The following is a 23,952-nucleotide window of genomic DNA, read 5'->3' as shown; positions in this document are numbered from 1 at the left end:
TTTTTTTTTTAAGCTCTTCACTATTATTAGTGTTAGTGTATTCTGTGTGTGGCCCAAGACAGTTCTTCCAGTGTGGCCCAGGGAAGGCAAAAGACTGGACACCCCTGAGGTAGAGGAACCAGCCTTGAGAAGTGCTTGCAAGTCTCTGATGCAGATGACAAGTCCTCAGGGCAAGATTTTACTTTTCTGGGTTTTAATATGCAGCCTTGCCACTTCTCCCATGCAGCATAATAACTTGTTTTAATTTATTTTTATTTTACTGAACATATTTTGAGTAGGAGCAGGGCAAAATATTTTTATATTACATTCAAAAGTAACAACCAACAGCTTTAGTGGAGGAAGAAAACCAATGGACAGAAATCTCATTTTCCCACGAAGGAAAACAGACCGGGTGCAGTGTGAGTCAGACTGATGAGTGTGCTTTTCTCACAGAACCTCGCTGCACCTCAGCAGGGCATGCTCTCCCGGGGACCCCTTCACCCAGGACAGAGTCCAGAAGGCTGAGTTTACCTTCACATTCCACCTTGTCTCTGAGCAAGCTGTGGGGAGGACTTTCCCATGGCATGCAGTGAGCATCCCCAGCATCTCGCCTCTGTGGGGTCTGCCGTGCTGTCTTTGTGTTTCACATCATTTCTGGGATTATGATGAAGTTTTCTTTTTTTTTTTTTTTTTTTTTTTTTAATTTCACTCTGTTGCCCAGGCTGAAGTGCAGTGGTGCAATCATGGCTCACCACAGCCCCAACCTCACTATTGCTCAGCTGATCCTGCTGCCTCAGCCACCCGAGTAGCTGGGACTACAGGTGCACGCCTCCATGCCTGGCTAATTTTTGTATTTTTTGTAGAGACTGGGTCTCATTGTGTTGCCTAGGCTGGTGTTGAACTCCTGCGATCACCCGCCTCAAGCGATCACCTGCCTCGGCCTCCCAAAGTGCTCGGGCTCCCATTACAGGCATGAGCTGCCATGCCCAGCTTAGATGTGGGCTTTTTGTTTGTTGTTGTTGTGAGATGGAGTCTCGCTCTGTCACCCAGGCTGGAGTGCAGTGGCACGATCTTGGCCCACTGCACCCTCTACCTCCGAGTTCAAGCAATTCTGTCTCAGCTTCCTAAGTAGCTGGAACTACAGGCACACGCCACCACGCCTGACTAATTTTTGAATTTTTAGTAGAGATGTGGGGAGTGCCATCTTGGTCAGGCTGGTCTTGAACTCCTGACCTCAGGTGATCCACCTGCCTCGGCCTCCCAAAGTGCTAGGATTACAGGCGTGAGCCACCGCACATGGCCAGATATAGTTATAAAGCCAGGAACTGATAACTAATTTATTTCATCTCTAGTTCATTTGGACTGATAATTAGAGATGCTTTTTTAAACATGTAGCTTAACACAGTTCTTGCAGACATACCAAGTTAGCATAATAGTCCATCAATATTGGAAATTACACATTTGATAAAATTCAGATATTCGGATACATACTTCTTAGTGGAAGTGACAAGAGGGGCAGACCTTCCCACCAGCAAAAGTGGGAGGAGGAAGCAGGCCGTGGCACAGGCATCTCATATTGCCCCACGATAACCCCCATGTTTCTCCCCAACCCCGCCTCTGCAGGAAGAGCTCGCCAACACCATTGCGCAGCTAGTCCATGCTGTTAACAACTCAGCGGCTCGTAAGTCCTGTTGTTTCTTCTCCTTCCTTCCAAGTTTTCCGACTTGCTAGTTTAATGGGAACCTTGTGCCGGTATTGTGTAAATGTCAGGGAACAAGCCAGTCCTGTTTTTAAAAGCTGTGATAAACTTAGTCATTGACTTGGTGAGAGGGCAAAGTGTCTTGGGGAGAATCATTTTGACATCTCAAAGATTTCAGAAAATGCTTTTAGAAATAACAATCCTCCAGAATCTTCAAATTCTGAGTTACTTTAACACTTGGAGCCTGGAGAGCCAGATGCAGGGTCTTTGGTGACCTCTGGATGCCAGGTTCGTCTTCCCCAAGAGCAGAGCCATCACTAGTAATAAATAAATACATAGAAGACACCACCGGTCACAGACTATGAAGTAACTCCTCTCAACCATAGAGAAAAGAAATTAGGGTGCTTCTATTTCAGGTGTTGATTGCTTGCAAAGGAAGAAAAAGGCAGCAGACTTCGTTTGTTCTGCTTAATGCTCTTCAGAAAACCATCCTAATGATTTCAACACCCCCCAGTGGTGCTCTGAATATTAGCCGACTCATATTGAACAAAATTCTACGTATGATGTATAATAGATTTGCAAAGATGAAAAAAGAATTGTGCAAAAAGAAATAAAGCCAAAAAATCAACAAAAATTGTTTTTCAATAAAAAAAGTGCTAATTCTGTGGGTCAGAAGAGAAAAATTCAGTGTTTTGTGCTGTAGCTCACCCAGACGACACCTATAATCAGACAAAAATATGAGTTTCTATATGGATTATATAAGTGTCAGAATTAATGGTTTTAGACTGATTGTTAGGTACCAATGCAGTAGGAAGAGTTACTAGAAGTGGAACAAGGAGTCTTTTGATCTTAAAAGAAACGTGGCTTTGCAACGGATAAAGGAAAAAGGCTCCAGAGAGCATTCAAATCTGACATTACAATGTTGCCAGCCCTTCCTATTATTCTGTTTTTATTTAAATGCAAAAGATCAAGGCCAGGCGCGGTGGCTCACGCCTGTAATCCCAGCACTTTGGGAGGCCGAGGTGGATGGAACACCTGAGGTTAGGAGTTTGAGACCAGCCTGGCCAACATGGTTAAACCCCGTCTTTACTAAAAATACAAAAATTAGCCAGGTGTGGTGGTGCACACCTGTAATCCCAGCTACTCGGGAGGCTGAGGCAGGAGAATCACTTGAACCCAGGAGGCAGAGGTTGCAATGAGCTGAGATTGTGCCATTGCACTCCAGCCTGGGCCACAGAGTGGGACCCCGTCTCAAAAAAAAAAAAAAAAAAAAGTAAAAGATCTGCACAGTCCAAGTGATGTTTAATAAATAAGTGTAAAAGAAATGATTGAGTATATTTAATTATCAAACAGATTTTCTAGCTGCCCAAGAATTACTGAGAAAAGTGAATAATAAATAATGCTAGTTTGTTCCTCTTCATTATTTTCTTGCTATATGGTAGTATGTTGACGTGGAAGCCAAGTATTTAGAGCCTTTTGTTCACTGCAGAACACCTGTTTATTCAGACCTTTTGGCAAACCATGAATCGAGAATGGAAAGGAATAGACAGGCTACGCCTGGACAAATACTATATGGTAAGATCTGCCACAGTTACTTCAAAAACTCCTGGGAAGAAAAGAATGACCTTTATCTTAAAAACAATGGAAAGGTTTATTTGTGAAGCAAAACAAGCCACAGTCTTAGTGTGAAGGAAGAATTTGAATGTGTCCTGGAAAGCTTCTCTGTTTTAGCTTTTGCAGCTCTTAAGGATGAGTTTGGGGAGCATTAGTGAATATGTTGGGTGTTTTTTTGAGACAGAGTCTCTCTTGCTCTGTTCCCCAGGTTGGAGGGCAGTGGTGCGATCTCAGCTCACTGCGACCTCCGCCTCCTGGGTTCAAGTGATTCTCATGCCTCGGCCTCCTGAGTAGCTGGGACTACAGATGCGTACCACCACGCCCGGCTAATTTTTGTATTTTTAGTAGAGATGAGGGTTTGTCATGTTGGCCAGGGTGGTCTTGAACTCCTGGCCTCAAATGATCTGCCCACCTCAGCCTCCCAAAATGCTGGGATTACAGGCGTGAGCCACTGCTCTTGGCTGTGAATATGGTTTTTGATCTAGAAGTTAAATATAACTGTTGTGAATATTTTTTTACTTTTGGGATCCAGGCCGCAACAATTTAATTGGTCCCCTCATTCTGCTGAGCTGATTAATATTTCTTACCTTTCCTTTTTTTTTTTTTTTTTTTTTTTTAACAAAAATTGCCTTTCTTTAGCTGATTCGTCTGGTCCTGAGGCAGTCCTTTGAAGTCTTGAAGCGAAATGGCTGGGAAGAAAGGTCAGTAAACCATTTGAGTTAGCATGTGGTAGCCTTAAAGCTTAAAAGGTAGCAGAGTGTTTGTCAAGTTTTCTGAACCTGTAGAGTATCATGAGAAGCTCGATACATCGTTACCTACAGAGAATTGAAATCCAGTAGAAGGCATAAAACAGTTAAGTAAATGACAAATAACATTTTATACTGATTTAAGTGATTGCTTTTTTCTTGTAAAATGATTTCAGCCTTGCATTGATTGTTACGCTGTGTAGGTACTAGATGGAGTATTTTTGTTTCTCTTTGGGAAGTGGGAAGTGTTGGCATACTGTCATTCACAGAAACATGTGTTTGGTTCTTTAGCCGAATCAAGGTTTTCTTGGATGTCCTGATGAAGGAGATCCTGTGTCCTGAGAGTCAGTCTCCTAATGGAGTGAGATTCCACTTCATTGATATTTACCTGGATGAACTCTCCAAAGTCGGGGGGAAGGAGGTAAGCAGCTGCCGACAGGCTGCCCATGGGGTGAGGGGGCCACCAGTGTTTGCAGTAGTCGCCAGTGAAGTGCTGTGGGGTGGCCCTTCGCATGACCAGTGACTGTAGCAGTGTGAATTGCTTCAGTCCTGTCTGGGAATGTGTCCTAAGCAGCTGGTGGGATGGGATTTGTGCACTGAGGATGTACATGACAGTCTTACCTGTAAAATGGAATTGAAAGCAACCTACAGACTCCAATAAAGAACTCACTAACGGCCGGGCGCGGTGGCTCACGCTTGTAATCCCAGCACTTTGGGAGGCCGAGGCGGGCGGATCACGAGGTCAGGAGATCGAGACCACTGTGAAACCCCGTCTCTACTAAAAATACAAAAAAATTAGCCGGGCGTGGTGGCGGGCGCCTGTAGTCCCAGCTACTCGGAGAGGCTGAGGCAGGAGAATGGCGTGAACCCGGGAGGCGGAGCTTGCAGCGAGCCGAGATTGCGCCACTGCACTCCAGCCTGGGTGCCCGGGTGACACAGCGAGACTCTGTCTCAAAAAAAAAAAAAAAAAAAAAGAAACTCACTAACACGGGGGAGTGCTCAGGATCTAGGGAGCTTTATAAAGCGGTAGGAAAAGCTATGCAAATAGTAGACATTTTTAAGGTATATATTAATAAATAGACAAAAGGCTGGAAAGGAAACATACATTTTTTAGTATGCAAATGATTCTCTGAATGTGGGAATGTGCACAGATTTTACTTTTCTTTCACAGGTGTTTTGCAGGGAACATGTATTTTTTTGATTAAAAGAAAATATGTTACATTCAAAACAATAATTCTTTTGTCTCACACTTGGAGGCACTGTCCCTGTTACCCCTCTTACAGAGGAAGTATATGTATATCCTGTATCAGGTTTGTCCAGCCTGTGGCCTGAGAGCTGCGTGGGGCCCAGGGCAGCTTTGAATGTGGCCCAACACAAATTCATAAACTTTCTTAAAATATTATGAGAATTTTTTTTGCATTTTATTTTATTTTTAGCTCATCAGCTGTTGTCAGTGTTTGTGTATTTTAGGTGTGGCCCAAGACAGTTCTTCTTCCAGTGTGGCTCGGGGAAGTCACGAAATTGGACACCCTTGTTGTATATGTTGGGCATATAGGATAGTGCAGGTTGGGCTGGGGTAGCTTTCTCCAGCCACTGCACTAAGATACCAAGTAGTTGGAGGGCGGCCTCGATCTTCAGCCTGGCTCCAGGCTTCTGTGGCATTCCACAGGGGCGCTTTGGGGCTGTGTGAGACAGGCATTGCTTGGTCTAACTCCACCTTTGTAGAAGATGGGAATGGTCCCTTTTTCAAGGACCTGTCAAGAAGGGAAAGGCTCTTTCTCAATTTTTCCCTTTTCTAAATTACAGCTTTTAGCAGATCAGAATCTCAAGTTTATCGATCCATTCTGCAAAATCGCTGCGAAGACGAAGGAGTAAGTGATTCCCCTGTTCGTTCCTCCTGCTCCGTGGCACTTGCTCATGGGGTGTTGCTTGCCATCGTGCAGCCTGGCGTGGGGTACCCAGGACACTGCTTCACAGCAGAGAGCAGCTGGAGAAGACAGCCGAAGCTTTGAGCAGCGATTTGGCTCTTCTGGCTTCAGTATTTGACTCACTCATTCCAGGAATGCCCTCCCAAACCCAAAGATCTGACCGCTGGGCGTCCCATGCCTGTCGGGTGGCACTTAGGCAGTTCCTCTCAGATGCTTGCTGGCCCGTGGGGGCCACTCCAGACCACAGCAACGTGTGCAGGGCTCCCCTCTGTGCTCCTGAAGCCAGAAGGCCAGGCCGTTTGTTCTAATCACATGCTCTCCGCTGTGCTTCTACCCTCAGCCACACCCTGGTGCAGACCATAGCTCGCGGTGTCTTCGAAGCTATCGTAGATCAGTCTCCTTTTGTGCCTGAAGAGATGATGGAGGAACAGAAGACAAAAGTGGGTGATGGTGACCTCTCTGCTGAGGAGATACCTGAAAATGAGGTATCCTTGAGAAGAGCTGTCAGTAAAAAGAAGACAGGTAGGAGGATGTTCTTGGTCAGTCTAACTTTCTTTCTGGTAAAATCCTCCTCAGACAAACAGTTTTTAATACATTTGTTGGCATCTTACTGAATGCAACCTAGAGTTAGTTGATGGCTCTGCCTCAGCCCCTCCCAAGAAAGGCAGCAGAGGTGGGTTCATTGTGCCTGGGGGGTGCCTAGCGGGGCTCTGGGGAGACCTGAGACCTGTCCCATGTGGCATACACACATTTCTGTACCTCCCAGGATCTCAGGACTCTCCTCGAGGTTTTTACCATTGTCACTGCTAGTGCTTTTTGTTTGCTTTGTTGTTTTGACGTATTTCAACACCTTAGCATGGCCTCATTCCTACCGGTTTACTCAAGGGACGCACGCTTGTTTCTGTGGCTGTCCTTTCTCAACTCATGGCTGCCTTCAGGGAATGTTTTTCTTTTTCTTGGGATGTTTAAATGCCCACTGTGTACTGACATCATTACTACTGTTTTGTGTCTGTGGACTTCATGTAGAATGTGCATTTGAAGTTGCAGGCCCGACCAAACTCTCACCACAGTGCTTCATGGCATCTGAATGCACAAAATGAGGGAAATGGTTAGGTCACAGTTTACCCATGCTTTTGAAGTGTTACATAACCATTTAAAAGCAAAGTTCCTAAAAACTAAGGACCAAAGGAAACGTGATATATGTATATATATATTTTTTAAAGTGGGCACAAACTCTACGTAGAAGGAGTCTGATTTGTTGTTTGGGTTTTCTTTAATTATTATGGCTATATAATAGTTGTGCATCTGATTTTTTTAAAACTTTTATTTGTGCTTTAATTTTTTTTTTCCTAAAAGGTTATTTTATTTATTTTGATAATTTAGGGGGAACAGGTGGTTTGGGTTACATGGATAAGTTCTTTAGTGTGATTTCTGAGATTTTGGTACACCTGTCACCCGAGCAGTGTACACTGTCCCCAATGTGTAGTCTTTTATCCCCCACCCCCCTCCCACCCTTCCCCCTGAGTCCCCAAAGCCCATTGTATCATTCTTAAGCCTTTGCATCCTCATAGCTTAGCTCCCGCTTTTAAGTGAGAACATAAACTATTTGGTTTTCCATTCCTGAGTTACTTCACTTAGAATAATGGTCTCCAACTCTAGCCAGGTTGCTGTGGATACCATTATTTCATTCCTTTTTATGGCTGAGTAGTATTCACGGTATATATACCACATTTTCTTTATCCATTCATTGGTCATTGGGCATTCAGGCTGGTTCCATGTTTTTGCAGCTGTGAATTGTGCTGCTATAAACATGCGTGTGCAAGTGTCTTTTCCATATAGTGACTCCTTTTACTCTGGGTAGATACCCAGCAGTGGGATTGCCGGATCAAATGGTGGATCTACTTTTAGTTCTTTAAGGAATCTCCACACTGTTTTCCATAGTGGTTGTACTGGTTGACATTCCCACCAGCGGTGTAAAAGTCTTCTCTTTTTACCACATCTGTGCCAACATCTTTTTTTTTTTTTGAGATGGAGTTTTGCTTCTTGTCACCCAGGCTGGAGTGCAATGGTGCCATCTTAGTTCACTGCAACCTCCACCTCCCAGGTTCAAGCAATTCTCCTGCCTCAGCCTCCTGAGTAACTGGGATTACAGACACCCACCACCAGGCCCAGCTAATTTTTTGCATTTTAGTAGAGATGGGGTTTCATCATGTTGGCCAGGCTGGTCTCAAACTCCTGACCTCAGGTGATCCACCCACCTCTGCCTCCCAAAGTGCAGGGATTACAGGCATGAGCCACCAGGCCGAACCACCAACATCTATTATTTTTTGATTTTTTTAATTGTGGCCATTCTTGCTGGAGTGAGGTGGTATCTCATTATGGTTTTCATTTGCATTTCCGTATGTTTGTTGACCATTTGTATGTCTTCTTTTGAGAATTGTCTGTTCATTTCCTTAGCCCACTTTTTGATGGGACTTTTTTTCTTGCTGATTTGTTTGAGTTCCTTGTAGATTCTGGATATTAGTCCTTTGTTGGCTGCACAATTGGCAAATATTTTCTCTCATTTTGTTTGTTTATTCTGCTGATTATTTCTTTTGCTGTGCAGAAGCTTTTTAGTTTAATTAGGTCACATCTGTTTTTGTTTTCATTGCATTTGCTTTTAGGTTCTTGGTCATGAACTCTTTACCCTAAGCCAACATCTGGAAGAGTTTTTCTAATGCTGTCTTCTACAATTTGTATGGTTTCGGGTCCTATATTTAAGTCTTTAATCCATCTTGAGTTGGTTTTTCTATAAGGTGAGAGATGAGGATCCAGTTTCATTCTTGACAATTATCCCAGCACCATTTTTGAATAGGGTGTCCTTTCCCCACTTTGTTTTTGTTTGCTTGGTTGAAGATCAGTTGAGTGTAAGTATTTGAGTTTATTTCTGGGTTCTCCTGTTCCGTTGGTCTACATGCCTATTTTATACAAGTACCAATACCATGCCGTTATGGTGACTATGGCTTTATAGTATAGTTTGAAATCAGGTGTTCTTATGTCTCCGGGTTTTTTTTTTTTTTTTTTTGGTTTTTTGGTGTTTTGGTTTTTTTGGGGGGGGGGGGGGGGGGGGGGGAGAGACAGAGTCTTGCTCTGTCGCCCAGGCTGTAGTGCAATGGTGCGATCTCAGCTCACTGCAACCTCTGCCTCCCATGTTCAAGCGATTCTCATGCCTCAACCTCCCTAGTAGCTGGAATTAATAGGTGGGCACCACCACACCCGGCTAATATGCCTTTGTATTTTTGGTAGAGATGGGGTTTCACCATGTTGGCCAGGCTGATCTCGAACTCCTGACCTCAAATGATCCACCAGCGTCAGCCTCCCAAAGTGCCAGGATTACAGGCATGAGCCACTACTCCCAGCCTCTAGATTTATTCTTTTTGCTTAGTCTTGCTTTGGCTATGCAGGCTCTTCTTTGGTTCCATATGAATTTTAGGATTGTTTTTTCTAGTTCTGTGAAGAATGATAATGGTATTTTTATGGGAATTGCGTTGAATCTGTAGATTGCTTTTGCCAGTATGGTCGTTTTCACAATACTGATTCTACCCATCCGTGAGCATGGGATGTGCTGTATTTCCATTTGTTTGTGTCATCAGTGACTTCTTTCAGCAGTGTTTTGTAGTTTTCCTTGTAGACATCTTTCACATCCTTGGTTAGGTATATTCCTAAGGTTTTTGAGGTTTTGTTGTTTGTTTTGTTTTTTGTTGTCACTGTTGTTTTCATAGGGGTTTTTTTGCAGCTGTTGTAGAAGGGAGTAAGTTCTTGATATGATTCTCAGCTTGGTTGTTGTTGGTGTATAGCAGTCATACTGATTTGTGTACATTGGCTTTGTATCCTGAAACTTTGCTGAATTCAGTTACCATTCTAGGAGCTTTTTGGATGAGTCTAGGGTTTTCTAGGTATATGATTGTATCATCGGCAAACGTCGACTTTGACTTCCTCTTTACCCGTTTGGATGCTGTTTGTTTATTTCTTTTGTGGGATTGCTCTGGCTACGACTGTTTGTGCTTTTAAAAAATCTGGAAGGATAAACCAAGATGTTTTGTTTTATTTATTTAGAGACAGGGTCAGCCAGGCGCAGTGGCTCAGGCCTGTAATCCCAGCACTTTGGGAGGCGGAGGCAGGCGGATTACGAGGTCAGGAGTTCGAGACTAGCCTGACCAACATGCTCAAGAACCCTGTCTCTACTAAAAATACAAAAAAAAAAAATTAGCCAGGCATGGTGGCGCATGCCTGTAACCCCAGCTACTCAAGAGGCTGAGGCAGGAGAATCACTTGAACCTAGGAGGCGGAGGTTGCAGTGAGCAGAGATCGAGCCACTGCACTCCAGCCTGGGCAACAGAGGGAGACGCCATCTCAAAAAAAAAAAAAAAGAGAGAGAGAGACAGGGTCTTGCTCTGTTGCCCAGGCTGGAGTGCAGTGGAGCAATCACGGTTTATTGTGGCCTCAACCTCCTGGGCTCAAGTGATCCCAAGTAGCTGGGACCACAAGCACACACCTCTTTATTTTTCGTAGAGACAGGGGTCTCACTATATTGCCCAGGCTGGTCTTAAACTCTTAGGCTTAAGCATTCCACCCACGTCGGCCTCCCAAAGTGCTGGGATTAAAAGCATGAACCACCACACCTAGCCCAAAATGTTAGTATAGTTAGCTGTAGGTGGCAGAATTATGGGTGATTTCTGTTTCCTTTGTACTTCTCTATTTCCTACAGTGATTATATATTATATTTAATCAGAAAAAATCAAATCAAGCTGGTTGCAGTGGCTCATGCCGGTAATCCCAGCACTCTGGGAAGCCCAGGCAGTCGGATAACTTGAGGTCAGGAGTTCGAGACCAGCCTGGCCAACATGGTGAAACCAAGTCTCTACCAAAAAGTACAAAAATTAGCCAGGTATGGTGGCGTGCGCCTGTAGTCCCAGCTACTTGGGAGGCTGAGGTGGGAGAATCACTTGAATCCAGGAGGCAGAGGCTGAAGTGAGCCGAGATCGTGCCACTGCACTTCAGCCTGGGCAACAAAGCAAAACCCTGTCTCAAAAAATAAATAAATAAACAGATAAAGATAGATAGATAGATAGATAGATAGATAGATAGATAGATAGATAGAATCAAGAATCTTTTTTTTTCTTTTTAATTTTTAGACCTGGTCAACAAGAAGTAATTTTTTTTTTTTTGAGATGGAGTTTCGCTCTTGTCGCCCATTGGAGTGCAATGGTGCGATCTCGGCTCACTGCAACCTCCGCCTCCCAGGTTCAAGCAATTCTCCTGCCTCAGCCTCCCAAGTAGCTGGGATTACAGGCATGCGCCACCATGCTCGGCAAAATTTGTGTCTCTCTTTTGGTCAGGCTGGTCTCGAACTCCCGACCTTCTGTTGATCCGCCTGCCTGGGCCTCCCAAAGTCTTGGAATTACAGACAGGCATGAGCCACCGTGCCTGGCCAAGAATCTTTAAAAGAAAGAAAAAATACTCTGGCCAGGCATGGTGGCTCACACCCGTAATCCCAGCACTTTGGGAGCCTGAGGTGGGAGGATCGCTTGAGCCTAGGAGTTGGAGACCAGCTTGGGCAACATAACAAGACCTTGACTCTACAAAAATTTTAAAATTAGCCAAGCGTGGTGGCACATGCCTATGGTCTCAGCTACTCAGGAGGCTGAGCTGGGAGAATCAGTTGAACCTGGGAGGATGAGGCTGCCGTGAATCATGATTGTATCACTGCACTGCGTCCTGGGCAACAGAGCTACCAGCGACCCTGTCTCAAAAAAGAAAGAATAAAAGAAATAGTCTAGTCTAGGTGTGGGGACTCATGCCTATAATCGTAGTACTTTGGAAGGCCAAGATGGGAAGATCACTTGAGCCTAGGAGTTTGAGACCAGCTTGGGCAACATAATGAGACACCCATCTCTAAAACAAAACAAAAAAAAAGGAATTGTCTGATTTTAAATTTGGTGTAGATAACAGAGTTGACTAAGGACCTGGAGCAAATTTTATGTGGTCATGGGAGTAGTCTCTGGGTCCCTCCGCTCCCCACATTTCTGTCAGCCTAACCTGGACGCAGACTGTCTTCCGAGTGCAGTTCCGGACGTTCCCTCCCAGTTGCGTTCATCAAATGCGTGCTGCACCTGCCCCATCCTCCCCAGGCCTCGCCCTGATGTCACACCACTAATAAGCTTAGAGGGTTCCAGGAACAGTACACATTTAAGATAATTTTGAGTTCTCCTGAGTCTGTTTAATCTGCATCTTCATAGGCTGTAACACTCTTTGAATTTTTTTTTTTGAGAGATCTCGTCTGTTACCAGATGAGTGCAGTGATCTCTCGGTCATGCAAGTCCGCCTCCGTTCCTTTCCTGCCTCAGCCTGCCTGCCTCGGCCTCCCAAAGTGCTGGGATTACAAGCGTGAGCCACCGCGCCCAGCCACTCTTTGAATTTTTTAAGTGCTAAAAGTTGCGTTAATATTGACTTGTGTTTCCTGAAGCATGCTCGTGAAAAGTGACTGTACTGCTGTGACAGGTTCTCACCAAGGTCCTAAACTGACCTGAAACTAGAGCCAGATTCCTGCGTCCATGCTTCTACCCCGGTGGTCCAGGGCGATGCAGTGTCCCATCCGCTTGCCTGCATCCCTGGACAGGAGCTTCCCATTCACCACAGCCTTCGTCCTAACGGGACCGTGTGTGGGGGAGGGAATCATCGAAGGCAGCAGGGAATTGGGGTTTTATGGGTACAAAAGGCAAAACATGTGCTTTTTCCCAGACTTATCTTCATTCCCATAGCCTGAACAATCAAAATGTCCTGGGAAATTATAAATGGCTTTGCAGAGTTTTTCTCCTTAAATAAATTTTCTTTCATTTTTTCTTTTTTTGAGATGGAGTCTCGCTGTCGCCCGGGCTGGAGTGCAGTGGCATGATCTCGGCTCACTGCAACCTCTGCCTCCTAGGTTCAAGTGATTCTCATGCCTCAGCCTCCCGAGTAGCTGGGGTTACAGGCACCCGCAACCACGCCCAGCTAATTTTTGTATTTTTAGTGGAGATGGGGTTTTGCCATGTTGCCCAGGCCGATCTAGAATTCCTGGCCTCAAGTGATCCACCCACCTCAGCCTCCCAAAGTGCTAGAATTACAGGCGTGAGCCACCGTGCCCAACCTTCTTTTTTTCTAAGAGACACCTAATTGGACAGTGGCTCCTGTGGAAGTAGTCACTTCTGTGTATTTGATATGTCAAGAATTTGGTCTTTGGGTGTATTTTGACAGCACTGGGCAAAAATCATTCCAGAAAAGATGGACTCAGTGATGAAAGAGGAAGAGATGACTGCGGAACCTTTGAGGACACAGGGCCCCTTCTCCAGGTGGGTGGCAGTTGTTGCTTTTTATAGAATATAGATTTGCTCTGGAGTAGCCTGACTAGAGAATTAGGGTCACAGCTAGTTAAGCTATAAGGCCTGAAGTGTAAACTCCTTTTTAATCCCTTCAGTCACTAAATGTCACCTTCCTAAGAATAACCTTATTGGAGACAAGGAAATGTAAATGTGATGGAGTTTTGAAAGAGATAGTAGCACTTATCTTGAATGGCTAAGCTCTGCTCTGTTCTCTACCACAAAGCCAGCTCTAGTGGCACTTTTCAAATAAAAAAAAGTTTGCCAAGTACAGATTGCAAATCTAGATTAAATTTAAAAAGAAGCACACCCTCCGGCCGGGTACATTGGCTCACGCCTGTAATCCCAGCACTTTGGGAGGCCCAGGCGGGCAGATCACCTGAGGTCAAGAGTTCAAGACCAGGCTGGCCAACACAGTGAAACCCGTCCCTACTAAAAATACAAAAATTACCCGACGCAGTGGCACACGCCTGTAATCCCAGCTATTCGGGAGGCTGAGGCAGGAAAATCGTTTGAACCCGGGAGGCTGAGGTTGCAGTGAACCAAGATCACGCCACTGCGCTCCAGCCTGGGTGACAGACTCTGGCTCAAATAAAAAAAAAAAAAAAGCACACCCAGGTAAATTTTGTTGTGGGTACTCTATCACAATTTTTTTTTAAAGAATTACTTACCCAGCTTCTCCCAAGAATAAACAGAACATGTATTTTTCTTTTTTTTTTTTTTTTTTTTTGAGACGGAGTCGCGCTCTGTCGCCCAGGCTGGAATGCAGTGGCTCAATCTCAGCTCACTGCAAGCTCTGCCTCCCGAGTTCACGCCATTCTCCTGCCTCAGCCTCCTGAGTAGCTGGGACTATAGGCACCCGTCATCACGCCTGGCTAATATTTTGTATTTTTAGTAGAGACGGGATTTCGCCGTGTTAGCCAGGATGGTCTCGATCTCCTGACCTTGTGATCCACCCGCCTCGGCCTCCCAAAATGCTGGGATTACAGGCATGAGCCACTGCGCCCGGCCTGAACATGCATTTTTCAAAGGTAGTGCTTGTGCTCCTGGTTGCCAAGTCCCAGCACAAGCTTGTTTAGCCTATCTATTGCCAAATGCTTCAGTAAGGGTTTCTCTTACTAGCAGATGTAAATGTCCAAGTCAGGCAGTGTTGTTTGGCTGCAGACTTATGTTTAGTTTCTCTTCTTGCCTAGTTTGACTATAAGGCTGTTGCTGATCGACTCCTGGAAATGACCAGCAGGAAGAACACGCCCCACTTCAACAGGAAGCGCCTCTCCAAACTCATCAAGAAGTCAGTAACTGACATCATCATTCCTTTAGTTCTCATCTCCTGGTGTGGGACAAGCCATCTGCATGCTTATCTTTTTTCTTTCTTTTTTTGTCCTTTAATGCTTTTGTGTATAGCAATGTAATAGACACATGTAAACTGAAAAGCTTAATGGAAACAGCAGTCCCACCCCTCAGGTTCCATTCTTCCAATGCAGCCATACTCATCTCTTAGCTGCTTTAGAATGATGTGAAGTCTATTCATGTCTAAAATGAACGAACCAGAAACTGATGTGAATCTGCTATTTAGGTGTCTTCTGCTGGTGTGCTGCTGAGATAGATAGGGTTAATTCTTTACCTCTTCCCTCCCTCCCATATGGCTATGCCAAAAGTGTTAGTTAATTCAGCTGTCAGTGTTGACGTCACTCTGACCATAGTGACATGATGAACTGGAATTCATGGAGGGCCTCGTGTGGCTTGCTGTCATTGGTGACAACTATCTGATCCCAGTCTAGGAGCCGGGCACTGCTCTGAGCACTTTGTATACATTCAAGTATTCCATGTTAAGCCCCCAGAAAGTAGCTACTATAGTTTTGCCCATTTCCCAGCTGGTTCTTAGGGCACAGGATGATCCTAGCTTGCCTGAGGTCCCTGCTATCCAGTGTCTCCTCCCCCATGCACCTCCCCACACTGCGCTTCAATGCATCTTGTTTGTTCTAATGCACAAAAATTGTGTGAAGCAAAACATGGCTTTGCCTTTCTCCACTGGAGAATTGAATATAAGCAGAGATCTAAGCTATTTCTGCCTTCAGAAACAAAAATTGAATTTCTTAGTTTGATTTGGGTGTGCCAAGATGCATCTCTGGCCCGCCGTGTCCTTGCTGGTATTGATGGTAACCGAGGGCGGCACTGGCTTTGAGCTTTTTGGCTTTTGTATTGCACCACCCTTCCCTCGCGGAATTTCCTGTCTAGCTTCCCCTCCTGGAGGAGAACATGAATTAACAACTATTTAACTATGGCTTGTATTTTAAAAATTAAATACATATGTCTACAGAAGACAGAAGGGATTTCTTTATGAACATTTGTTATTTTTTTATTTTTTATTTTTTTATTTTTAGATTTCAAGACCTCTCTGAAGGTGAGGCGCGCTGAGAATCATCATTCATGGTGTTTTTCATGAATATGGACCCCACTGGGGGCGTTGATGCCAAACGCTGAGAAACAGGATTAAAAGAACTTTACTGAAAACCTCTAATAAGAAATAATAGTCCTTAGCCCAGGCACAATAGCGAAGCCGCATCTCCACTAAAAATGGAAACATTAGCCCTGTAGTCCCAGTCACTCAGGAGTCTAAGAGGGGAGGATCACTTGAGCCCAGGAGGTCCAGGATGCAGTAAGTTGTAATCACACCACTGCACTCCAGCCTGGGTGACACAGCAAGACCCCAGCTTTTAAGAAAGAAAGACCAGCCCTTACCTAGTAATACCGCAGTACAGCTGTGGGAAGTTATGCAAGCCTAGGGCCCCCTGCAGCCTGCCCACCTTCCTATCCCAGGCTCTCCCCGAACCACCAAAGCAAGAGGGCAGACTGCTCTCATGTGTGGGTACTGTGATGTCTTGGTTTGGTTTTTATTATTTTAACTAGATGGATTTTCAATGGCCTAGGAAGGTTTTAATTAGATACTCTATGAAGGTAAAAAATGTAATTTCTCAGGATCCCTTTCATTTGTTGTTATGGTCGATGGTCCCCCCAGGAAAGGCTGATGCTGTAAGCTTGGTTACATTTGGACAAGTCAGTGAAGTTACCCCATACCCCTCATGCACTAGGGACACTTGGAATTGGGAAAGGCACCAGCAAGCTGGTTGGAATGCGGAGACCGCATTAGCCAAGTGTCCAGGGTCCAGCCATGGAGGGTGTCACCGAGGGCTTGTGATCCCTTGCCTTGCCTTGGTTGAGAAATCCACAAAGTTTTTTTAAGTCTGTAATTGCTGTGTCAGCAGCGCTCAGGTTTGGGTGGGAGAAATGGTGAGGAACGATGATGATGAGGCAGAAATTGGGAAGGGTGCTGCTCTTAGGCCCCTGAGGCAGTGTCCCAAGCACCTGGGGAAGCTGACAGTGTGTCACTCTGGCATCTAGGAAGCAGTATATCTCAACTCAGTTTTGCGGAGGACATTTCTGCTGATGACGATGACCAAATCCTCAGTCAAGGAAAGCATAAGAAGAAAGGAAATAAACTTTTAGAGAAAACTAACTTGGAAAAGGAGAAAGGTAAGCTGCAAAGCTGAAAAGAAAGGCACGACTCAGCCCTTGGGGAGCGGCGTGCACCATGGAGGCCTCGGAGACTTGAGCTCGTGCCGTCATAAAGCATTAGCAGAGCCCAAAGCTTCAGTCTAATGGCTGAGAGGTAAAGGCGGTTTTCCAAGTGTTGTGCTGTTTTTGGTGGAGCCGTGTCCCCACCTCACCCCGCTCATGTCCTCCTGCTCTCCAGGGCAGCTCTGCAGGGAAGCAGGAGCTGCAGGGAGCACTGGGGGGCGGCTGTTTAATGACCACTCTAGATCTATGGTTTTTACCCTTGGGCCCTAAAATTAGTGGAAATTCGACTATTTCAGTTCCATGTGTGTTTATAGACGGCCAGAAGGAAGGCTTCCAGTCACAGTTGGGGATGGAGGAAGTGGGACCAGACGACAAAGGTAGTGGGTGCACCGAGTAACTTAAGGGAGACAGAAACCTTCCTGGTGGTAGAATGCCAGGAAATTGTGTCCGCCAGTCATACTGTCTCAGAATCACCAGCAGGACTCTGGCCCAGCCGGCATTGGGGTGCTTGTTGATGGGTTTCTGTCTTTTTAGGAAGCAGAGTCTTTTGTGTAGAGGAAGAGGACAGTGAAAGCAGTCTTCAGAAGAGAAGAAGGAAGAAGAAGAAGCAGCACCACCTGCAGCCTGAAAATCCAGGCCCAGGGGATGCAGCCCCGTCCCTGGAACAGAACCGGGGCAGGGAACCCGAGGCCGCTGGGCCAAAAGCCCTGAAGGCGTGTGTGGCCGAGCCAGGCGCAGAGGCCGTGTCCAGCACTGGAGAGGAGAGTGGCTCCGAGCGTCCTCCAGCTGTCGCCACGCACAATAAAAGGAAACGGCCACGGAAGAGGAGCCCGAGGGCCCACAGGGAAATGTCGGAATCTGCACTGTTGCCCCCAGAGGACGTGTCTCAGAGTGGCCCGCGTGGCAGTCATCCTCAGGGACCTAGAGGGTCCCCGACAGGTGGAGCCCAACTCCTAAAAAGGAAGCGGAAGCTTGGAGTTGTCCCCGTCAATGGCAATGGCCTGTCCACGCCGGCCTGGCCTCCACTGCAGCAGGAAGGCCCTCCCACAGGCCCCGCAGAGGGGGTGAACAGCCACACCACCCTGCCCCAGTGCAGAAGGCTGCAGAAGAAGAAGGCAGGGCCTGGCAGCCTGGAGCTCTGTGGCCTGCCCAGCCAGAAAACAGCAAGCTTGAAAAAGAGGAAGAAAATGAGAGCGATGTCAAACTTGGTAGAGCACAACGGGGTGCTGGAGTCCGAAGCTGGGCAACCCCAGGCTCTGGTAAGGTGGGAACACCCACAGGCCAGCTCACCTCAGAGGCACTCACTCGCGTCCAGGGGGCTCCACTGCCTCCTGAGAGGAAGGGTGGGGGCTGGCGGCCAGGCCTCTGGACTCAGCAGCAGTTAGAATAGGGTGTGTTCATAACAGCCTTCACTAAGGAGGAATCACAGGTGACCAGTACTTCGGTCCTCCTCATTGGCCACCTTCACTCCCCCAGGCCACGTGCTTGGGTTCGGGAGGGCCCGCTCCAAGCTGGGAAGGTTATCCCATGGGCCAGGCACTCCTGCCCCAGGCGTGTTCAGGCCAGTCTGGGCCTCCGTCAAAGGCAGGTCTGGTTTTCTTCATCAGCCCTTGGCCAGTCCAGGCCCCTTTGGCAAAAGAGGAAGCCCAAAATTCTCTTGCCTCACTTACTTCTTTTCTATATTCTTTTCTTAGCTTCTCCCCCACCCCCGTCTCAAGAAACTTCACTAGCAGGACCACTTATCTTCTTAATGGAAAGACTTTCCTTCCACTTCGATCTCTAGAGCCAGATATAAATGAGGAACCAAGCTGTTGATCTGGTCTTGGGTCTGGCTGTGTCACCCAGGCTGGAGTGCAGTGGCACAATCTCGGCTCACTGCAACCTCCACCTCCCAGGTTCAAGCGATTCTTCTGCCTCTGCCTCCCAAGTAGCTGGAATTACAGACACACATCACCATGCCCGGCTAATTTTTGTTATTTTTGTAGAGACAGAGTTTTGCCTTGTTGCCCAGGCTGGGCTCAAGCAGTCCACCTGCCTCGGCCTCCCAAAGTGCGGGATTACAGGCGTGAGCCCCTGCACCTGGCCGTGATCCGCTTTTCACACCACCTCTGGGCGCACTGGGCTTCCAGGCCAGGGCCGGCAAATGTAGTTTCACTGGAACAGAGCCACATCCACTCATATGTGCAGGTCCATGGCCACTTTCATGCTACAGCGGCAGAGGCGAGTGGTAGAGACAGAGACCTGTGGTCTGTAAAGCAGAAAATAACTCTGCCCTTCACAGAGTTTGCGCACCTTGGTCAGCTCTTGCTTTGCACACACCGCTTTGTGGGGGTTATGACATCTCTTTTGTTTAAGTGGACATGTGTGCACCTGGTCAAGTGCTGGTTTGGGGCTAAGAGTGTCTGCAAGTGGCTAGTGAGTGAGTTTATGGTCAGGAAAGCCTTACCCAGGGGAAGCAGTGCACTGAGCTGGACAGCAGGAGGCCCATTTCTAGCCTCGAGTCTCCTACCTCACAGTGCCGCCATCTCCTCCCTGGACTGCAGCCTGCCCCTCGTACCCTCAGCGCTGCTTCCTCACTAAGAGGGCCAGAGACATTGCCTTTCTTGCTGTCGTCTCAGGCCCCTGGCAGCCTATTGTAAAGAGGATGGGGTGTTGCTCAATAAGTCGCAGGGTCGAGGGAAGCTTTCCCCTGCCATCTCTCGCGGCACAGGGAAGGCGCACAGGAGAATCTCCTCGGGCTTCCCTGCCCTCTAGGCGGCACACTTGAACCTGCCAGAGCCACCCATGTGTCGGCAGCGGCACTGGGCTGCCCGTGCCTCTGAGAGCCCAGAACGAGACCCGGTCTCTCTCTGGGTGGCTATCAGTTGCAGCACACCCAGTGAGTGTCCTGAGCCTGCCTGTGAGGGACCCACAGCCCCACATGGGCATCACTGTCCTCCACACCAGACTGCCAGCACAGTGACGATTCAGCTACAAATGGGAGAGTGAATTATTAACAGATTGGCTTTGAAAGGCCGAAATGCTCATTTTGAAGATGAAGATGAAAGTGGATCCTTACTCTGACAAGGCGTTTTCATCGCCCCTCTTGGCATGGTGCCATGATAGGCAGTTGTGTTGTATGTGAAGCCTGAGCTCTGCCGAATGGAAGGGCTGTCTGCAAGCGCAGTGCGGAAAACCGCGGGCTGTGGGGTGGGCTGGATCCGCCATGGGGCTCTGCCTTCCCCTCCTGTGTGCGTGGGCAGCACAGGAGGCTCTGGTCTGACCCCTTCTCTCCGATTCTCACCCCTCGCTCACATAGGGAAGCAGTGGGACCTGCAGTTCCCTGAAGAAGCAGAAACTGAGGGCAGAGAGCGACTTTGTGAAGTTTGACACCCCCTTCTTACCAAAGCCCCTGTTCTTCAGAAGAGCCAAGAGCAGCACTGCCACCCGCCCTCCAGGCCCTGCTGTCCAGGTACGCACCCTCCTCAGAGTGGCACAGCACGTTTCACCACAAGGGCACAGATGGGCTTGAGCTGACGGTGCTTCCCATGCCGGGCCTGGAGCCCCACTGTGGCCCTCTGAGCCTGTCCACGGTGGACAGGTTCTGCCTCCAGGGTAGCATAAGGTCCGGGTGGTCTGGGACCCACCCTGAGGGATCACAGTCGGGAAGGGGACTTTGAGGGGCGGCTGATCCACACATTCTGCCTCCCAGGGCCTCCTGCTCGGGTTTGCAGAAACCAGTTTTCTCTCGTGAAATGTCACAGTGTTAAATGCAAGTGGTGCAAGTCAGCAGTAGGAGGTCCACACAGAAATGTGGGTCAGAGCGGGAACTTGAGGAAGTGCTTCCTAATGCGGGCTGGATCCACTTCCAGGAATGTCAGTAGGAAAGAAGATAGTTGATTGTGGTGAACTGTTGGAATTTGCAGATAGCTCGGAGTCCTTGTGCACAAAAAGCTGGAAATTGTGTGTCCATTGTCCATTGAAGTGAGATTCCATCATAGGCATCATCTCATCGACATCATAGAGTCTTCAAGTTAGAACTTCAGAACTCTCCAGCAAAAGGCAGGGGAGTCTTGGCATTTGTCCTCACGGGTTCTCAGTGGTGAACTGTTTTTAGGACAGTTCAGGCATCCTCACTGTTTGCCTTTCTTCCCTGGATCGTAGAACCCCGCAGCAGTGATGAGGCAGTGACCGCAGATGGGCCAAGAGTGTGGGCACCACTGACCCTGAGCTGGGGGAGGTGCACGTGTAGCACGCTGGGAAGGACAGAGGGCGGTCCTGGTGAAGCCCCGACACGACGGTTGGTTTCAGTCTTGGCCGCAGTCCCTTTGGCCTCTCCCTATATGTACCACTCAGTAAGCAGCATTGTCGGTGGCGTCCCCTCCAGGGCAGGTTCTCCAGAAAAATCTGACAGGGAGACTAAGCGCCTCCGTTGCACTTGCGTTACTCCTTTTGTTCCTGGTATTTCTCTTCTGCAGCTAAACAAGACACCGTCCAGCTCCAAGAAAGTCACCTTTGGGCTGAACAGAAACATGACTGCAGGTAAGTGGGGTTTTGCCGGCGGCAAGCTTCTCTGAAGCACAGCTGCGGCTCCTGGCGCGGCTCGCAGCCTGGTTCCGCAAGGCGATCAGGGAAGAGAGGGGGTCCTAGCTCCTCACTGCCCATTTCTTTTTTTTTTTTTGAGACAGAGTCTCGCCACTCTGTCACCCAGGCTGCAGTGCAGTGGCGAGATCTTGGTTCGCTGCAACCTCCGTCCCCCCGGTTCAAACGATTCTCCTGCCTCAGCCTGCTGGGTAGCTGGGATCACAGGCGCATGCCATCACACCCAGCTCATTTTTGTATTTTTAGTAGAGATGGAGTTTCACCATGTCAGCCAGGCTGGTCTCAAACTCCTGACCTCAGGTGATCCGCCTGCCTCGGCCTCCCAAAGATCTGGGATTACAGGCGTAAGCCACCGAGCCCGACCCCTCACTGCCCGTTTCTGAGTTAGAAGGAAGCACCTATGTGTCTGTCCCTCATCCTCAAAGGGCTGTGAGTGGGGTGCCAGTGGTGAGTGGGCAGCCAATTGCCTGGGACCTATTAAGAGAGGCTACCTGGTGAGACGTGATCCAAAAAGCCGTTTTCCCAAGTGTCTTTCTAAATACTGGAAGCCATCCCACAGAGAGGCCATTTGAGATCATAGTGGTCCATCAGCTGTAGCTGTCTCTCTGCGAAACTTTGGAACCACTTGCTTCCTGGGGGACGGAGAAGCGTAACCCCTATCTTCCTACTTTTCATATTGGTGCAATCCATTCGAGTTGCTTTTACAAAGGAAACCAAAGTTTTAAAAAGTATTATAGGCCGGGCGCGGTGGCTCACGCCTGTAATCCCAGCACTTTGGGAGGCCAAGGTGGGCGGATCATGAGGTCAGGAGTTCGAGACCAGCCTGGCCAACATGGTAAAACGCCGTCTCTACTAAAAATACAAAAATTAGCCAGGCGCAGTGGCAAGCACCTGTAGTCTCAGCTACTCAAGAGGCTGAGGCAGGAGAATTGCTTGAACCCAGGAGATGGAGGTTGCAGTGAGCCAAGATCGTGCCACTGCACTCCAGCCTGGCTGACAGGCTGGGTGAGACTCCATCTCAAAAAAAAAAAAAAAAAAAAAAGTATTATAACGAATTTAGGACCTAACTCTTGTTGGGAACTGCAAGTAATAGAGAGTATGTGTATGTGTGAGTGTGTGTACATGCACCAGTATGTATGTGTGTGTGCGTGTGCATGCGCACATGCGTGAGTGTGTATGTTTAGGGAGAGGAGACTCTCAGAGAGCCTGAGGAGCTCACCCAGCCTTTACAGCTGGAGAAAATGAACAGTACGAATCCCGCAGCTCCACACAGCACAGATTTGTCCCAGACACAAATGCCTGGTTCACTCACTGTCCAAAACACCCCCAGCCCCAGTGTTCACCCTTCCAGGAGCCACCCTACCAGCAGCTCCCCTTGGTCTGTGCAGGCAGCCCTGGGCCCTCCCTTGGGAGGGTGAGTTGAGGCATGGGATGTGGCCTCGCTGCCCTCCTTCCCTCAGAAGGCTCTTGAGCCTGCCCTCTGTGGGGCCTTGAGATGGCCCTGCTTCGTCCTAGCAAATGGGTGGGGTCGGCACCCAGGCAGGACACTGTCTAAGCTGTTGAAGGGACAGCTGTCGGACCCACTTAATATGGGGCCTTGCTCTCATTTGGGACAGAATTCAAGAAGACAGACAAGAGTATCTTGGTCAGTCCCACGGGCCCTTCTCGAGTGGCCTTCGACCCTGAACAGAAGCCCCTCCACGGGGTGCTGAAGACCCCCACCAGCTCACCTGCCAGCTCACCCCTGGTGGCCAAGAAGCCCCTGACCACCACACCAAGGAGAAGGCCCAGGGCTATGGATTTCTTCTGAGGAGCAGCAGAGTCCCTTGTAAAAGACTGCTTTTGTACAGAATGTGCTATAAATTATACCTTTAAGAATGTGGGGCCTTTTTTATGATTTTATAAGTTCCCATGAGTTGTGTGCACGAGGTTCTGAAAGTGCCCGCAGGCTGCTGCGTCCTGGCCCCTCTGTAGTGGCTGCGGGTGTCTTGGTTGAATCTTTTGCTACAAACCATGTTTGTGTTTGAGCTCTCCAGGATTTTACATTTTTGGGTAACCTCAGTGATTCCCATTGGTGTAGGAAATGAGAGCCTCTCTGAAGCTGAGGAGAGCACGTTGATCTGAACTTTAAATCAATCAGTGCTGTTGGCACAATGAAAGGTGGAACTGCACTTCTGTTGAGCTCTCAGTTCTGCGGAATTTGGTACTCATTACTGTATTCGCCGTACTAAGTTGGTTTCTGTTAGTCTTAACAGTCTGTTTTCTTTTAAAAGCCTGTAGGGCTTCATTGCCATGTTCTGTGGGTGTTTGGCAGGTTACCGATGGGGAAGATTCTTGTCACAGAATCAGCAATACCATAGTTTTTCTACATGTGCTCAGCTGGGGGTGTGGACAGGTAGGGGTGGCGAAAGAAGAGGCTCTGTGTTCTG

The 23,952-nt window shown here is 47.8% G+C and overlaps 1 protein-coding gene across 3 annotated transcripts in view; it reads left to right on the top strand.

The window, feature by feature from the left end:
- Nucleotides 1-23,401, top strand: part of RRP1B (ribosomal RNA processing 1B) — a 34,324-nt gene extending 10,923 nt beyond the window's left edge. Inside the window, exons 1-15 of one of the 3 annotated variants that reach the window (XM_058427550.1) lie at nucleotides 668-800; nucleotides 1,603-1,660; nucleotides 3,168-3,253; nucleotides 3,932-3,993; nucleotides 4,330-4,459; nucleotides 5,845-5,909; nucleotides 6,307-6,488; nucleotides 13,242-13,336; nucleotides 14,557-14,654; nucleotides 15,748-15,767; nucleotides 16,766-16,897; nucleotides 17,477-18,201; nucleotides 20,241-20,393; nucleotides 21,400-21,463; nucleotides 23,140-23,401. In XM_058427550.1, the coding sequence (XP_058283533.1) occupies nucleotides 3,200-3,253; nucleotides 3,932-3,993; nucleotides 4,330-4,459; nucleotides 5,845-5,909; nucleotides 6,307-6,488; nucleotides 13,242-13,336; nucleotides 14,557-14,654; nucleotides 15,748-15,767; nucleotides 16,766-16,897; nucleotides 17,477-18,201; nucleotides 20,241-20,393; nucleotides 21,400-21,463; nucleotides 23,140-23,333 (1,974 nt within the window). In that variant the 5' untranslated portion in view covers nucleotides 668-800; nucleotides 1,603-1,660; nucleotides 3,168-3,199 and the 3' untranslated portion in view covers nucleotides 23,334-23,401. Of the gene's footprint in view, nucleotides 1-667; nucleotides 801-1,602; nucleotides 1,661-3,167; nucleotides 3,254-3,931; nucleotides 3,994-4,329; nucleotides 4,460-5,844; nucleotides 5,910-6,306; nucleotides 6,489-13,241; nucleotides 13,337-14,556; nucleotides 14,663-15,747; nucleotides 15,768-16,753; nucleotides 16,898-17,476; nucleotides 18,202-20,240; nucleotides 20,394-21,399; nucleotides 21,464-23,139 lie in introns of those variants that run through there. The other 2 variants (XM_032174816.2, XM_058427549.1) reach the window with 2 other exon arrangements.
- The last annotated feature ends 551 nt before the right edge of the window (nucleotides 23,402-23,952 follow it).

Source organism: Hylobates moloch, unplaced genomic scaffold (genome assembly GCF_009828535.3).
Source record: "Hylobates moloch isolate HMO894 unplaced genomic scaffold, HMol_V3 SCAFFOLD_14, whole genome shotgun sequence".
NCBI lineage: Eukaryota > Metazoa > Chordata > Mammalia > Primates > Hylobatidae > Hylobates > Hylobates moloch.
Note: the sequence above shows the minus strand (reverse complement) of the source record. Positions and strands in the feature narration are given on the sequence as shown.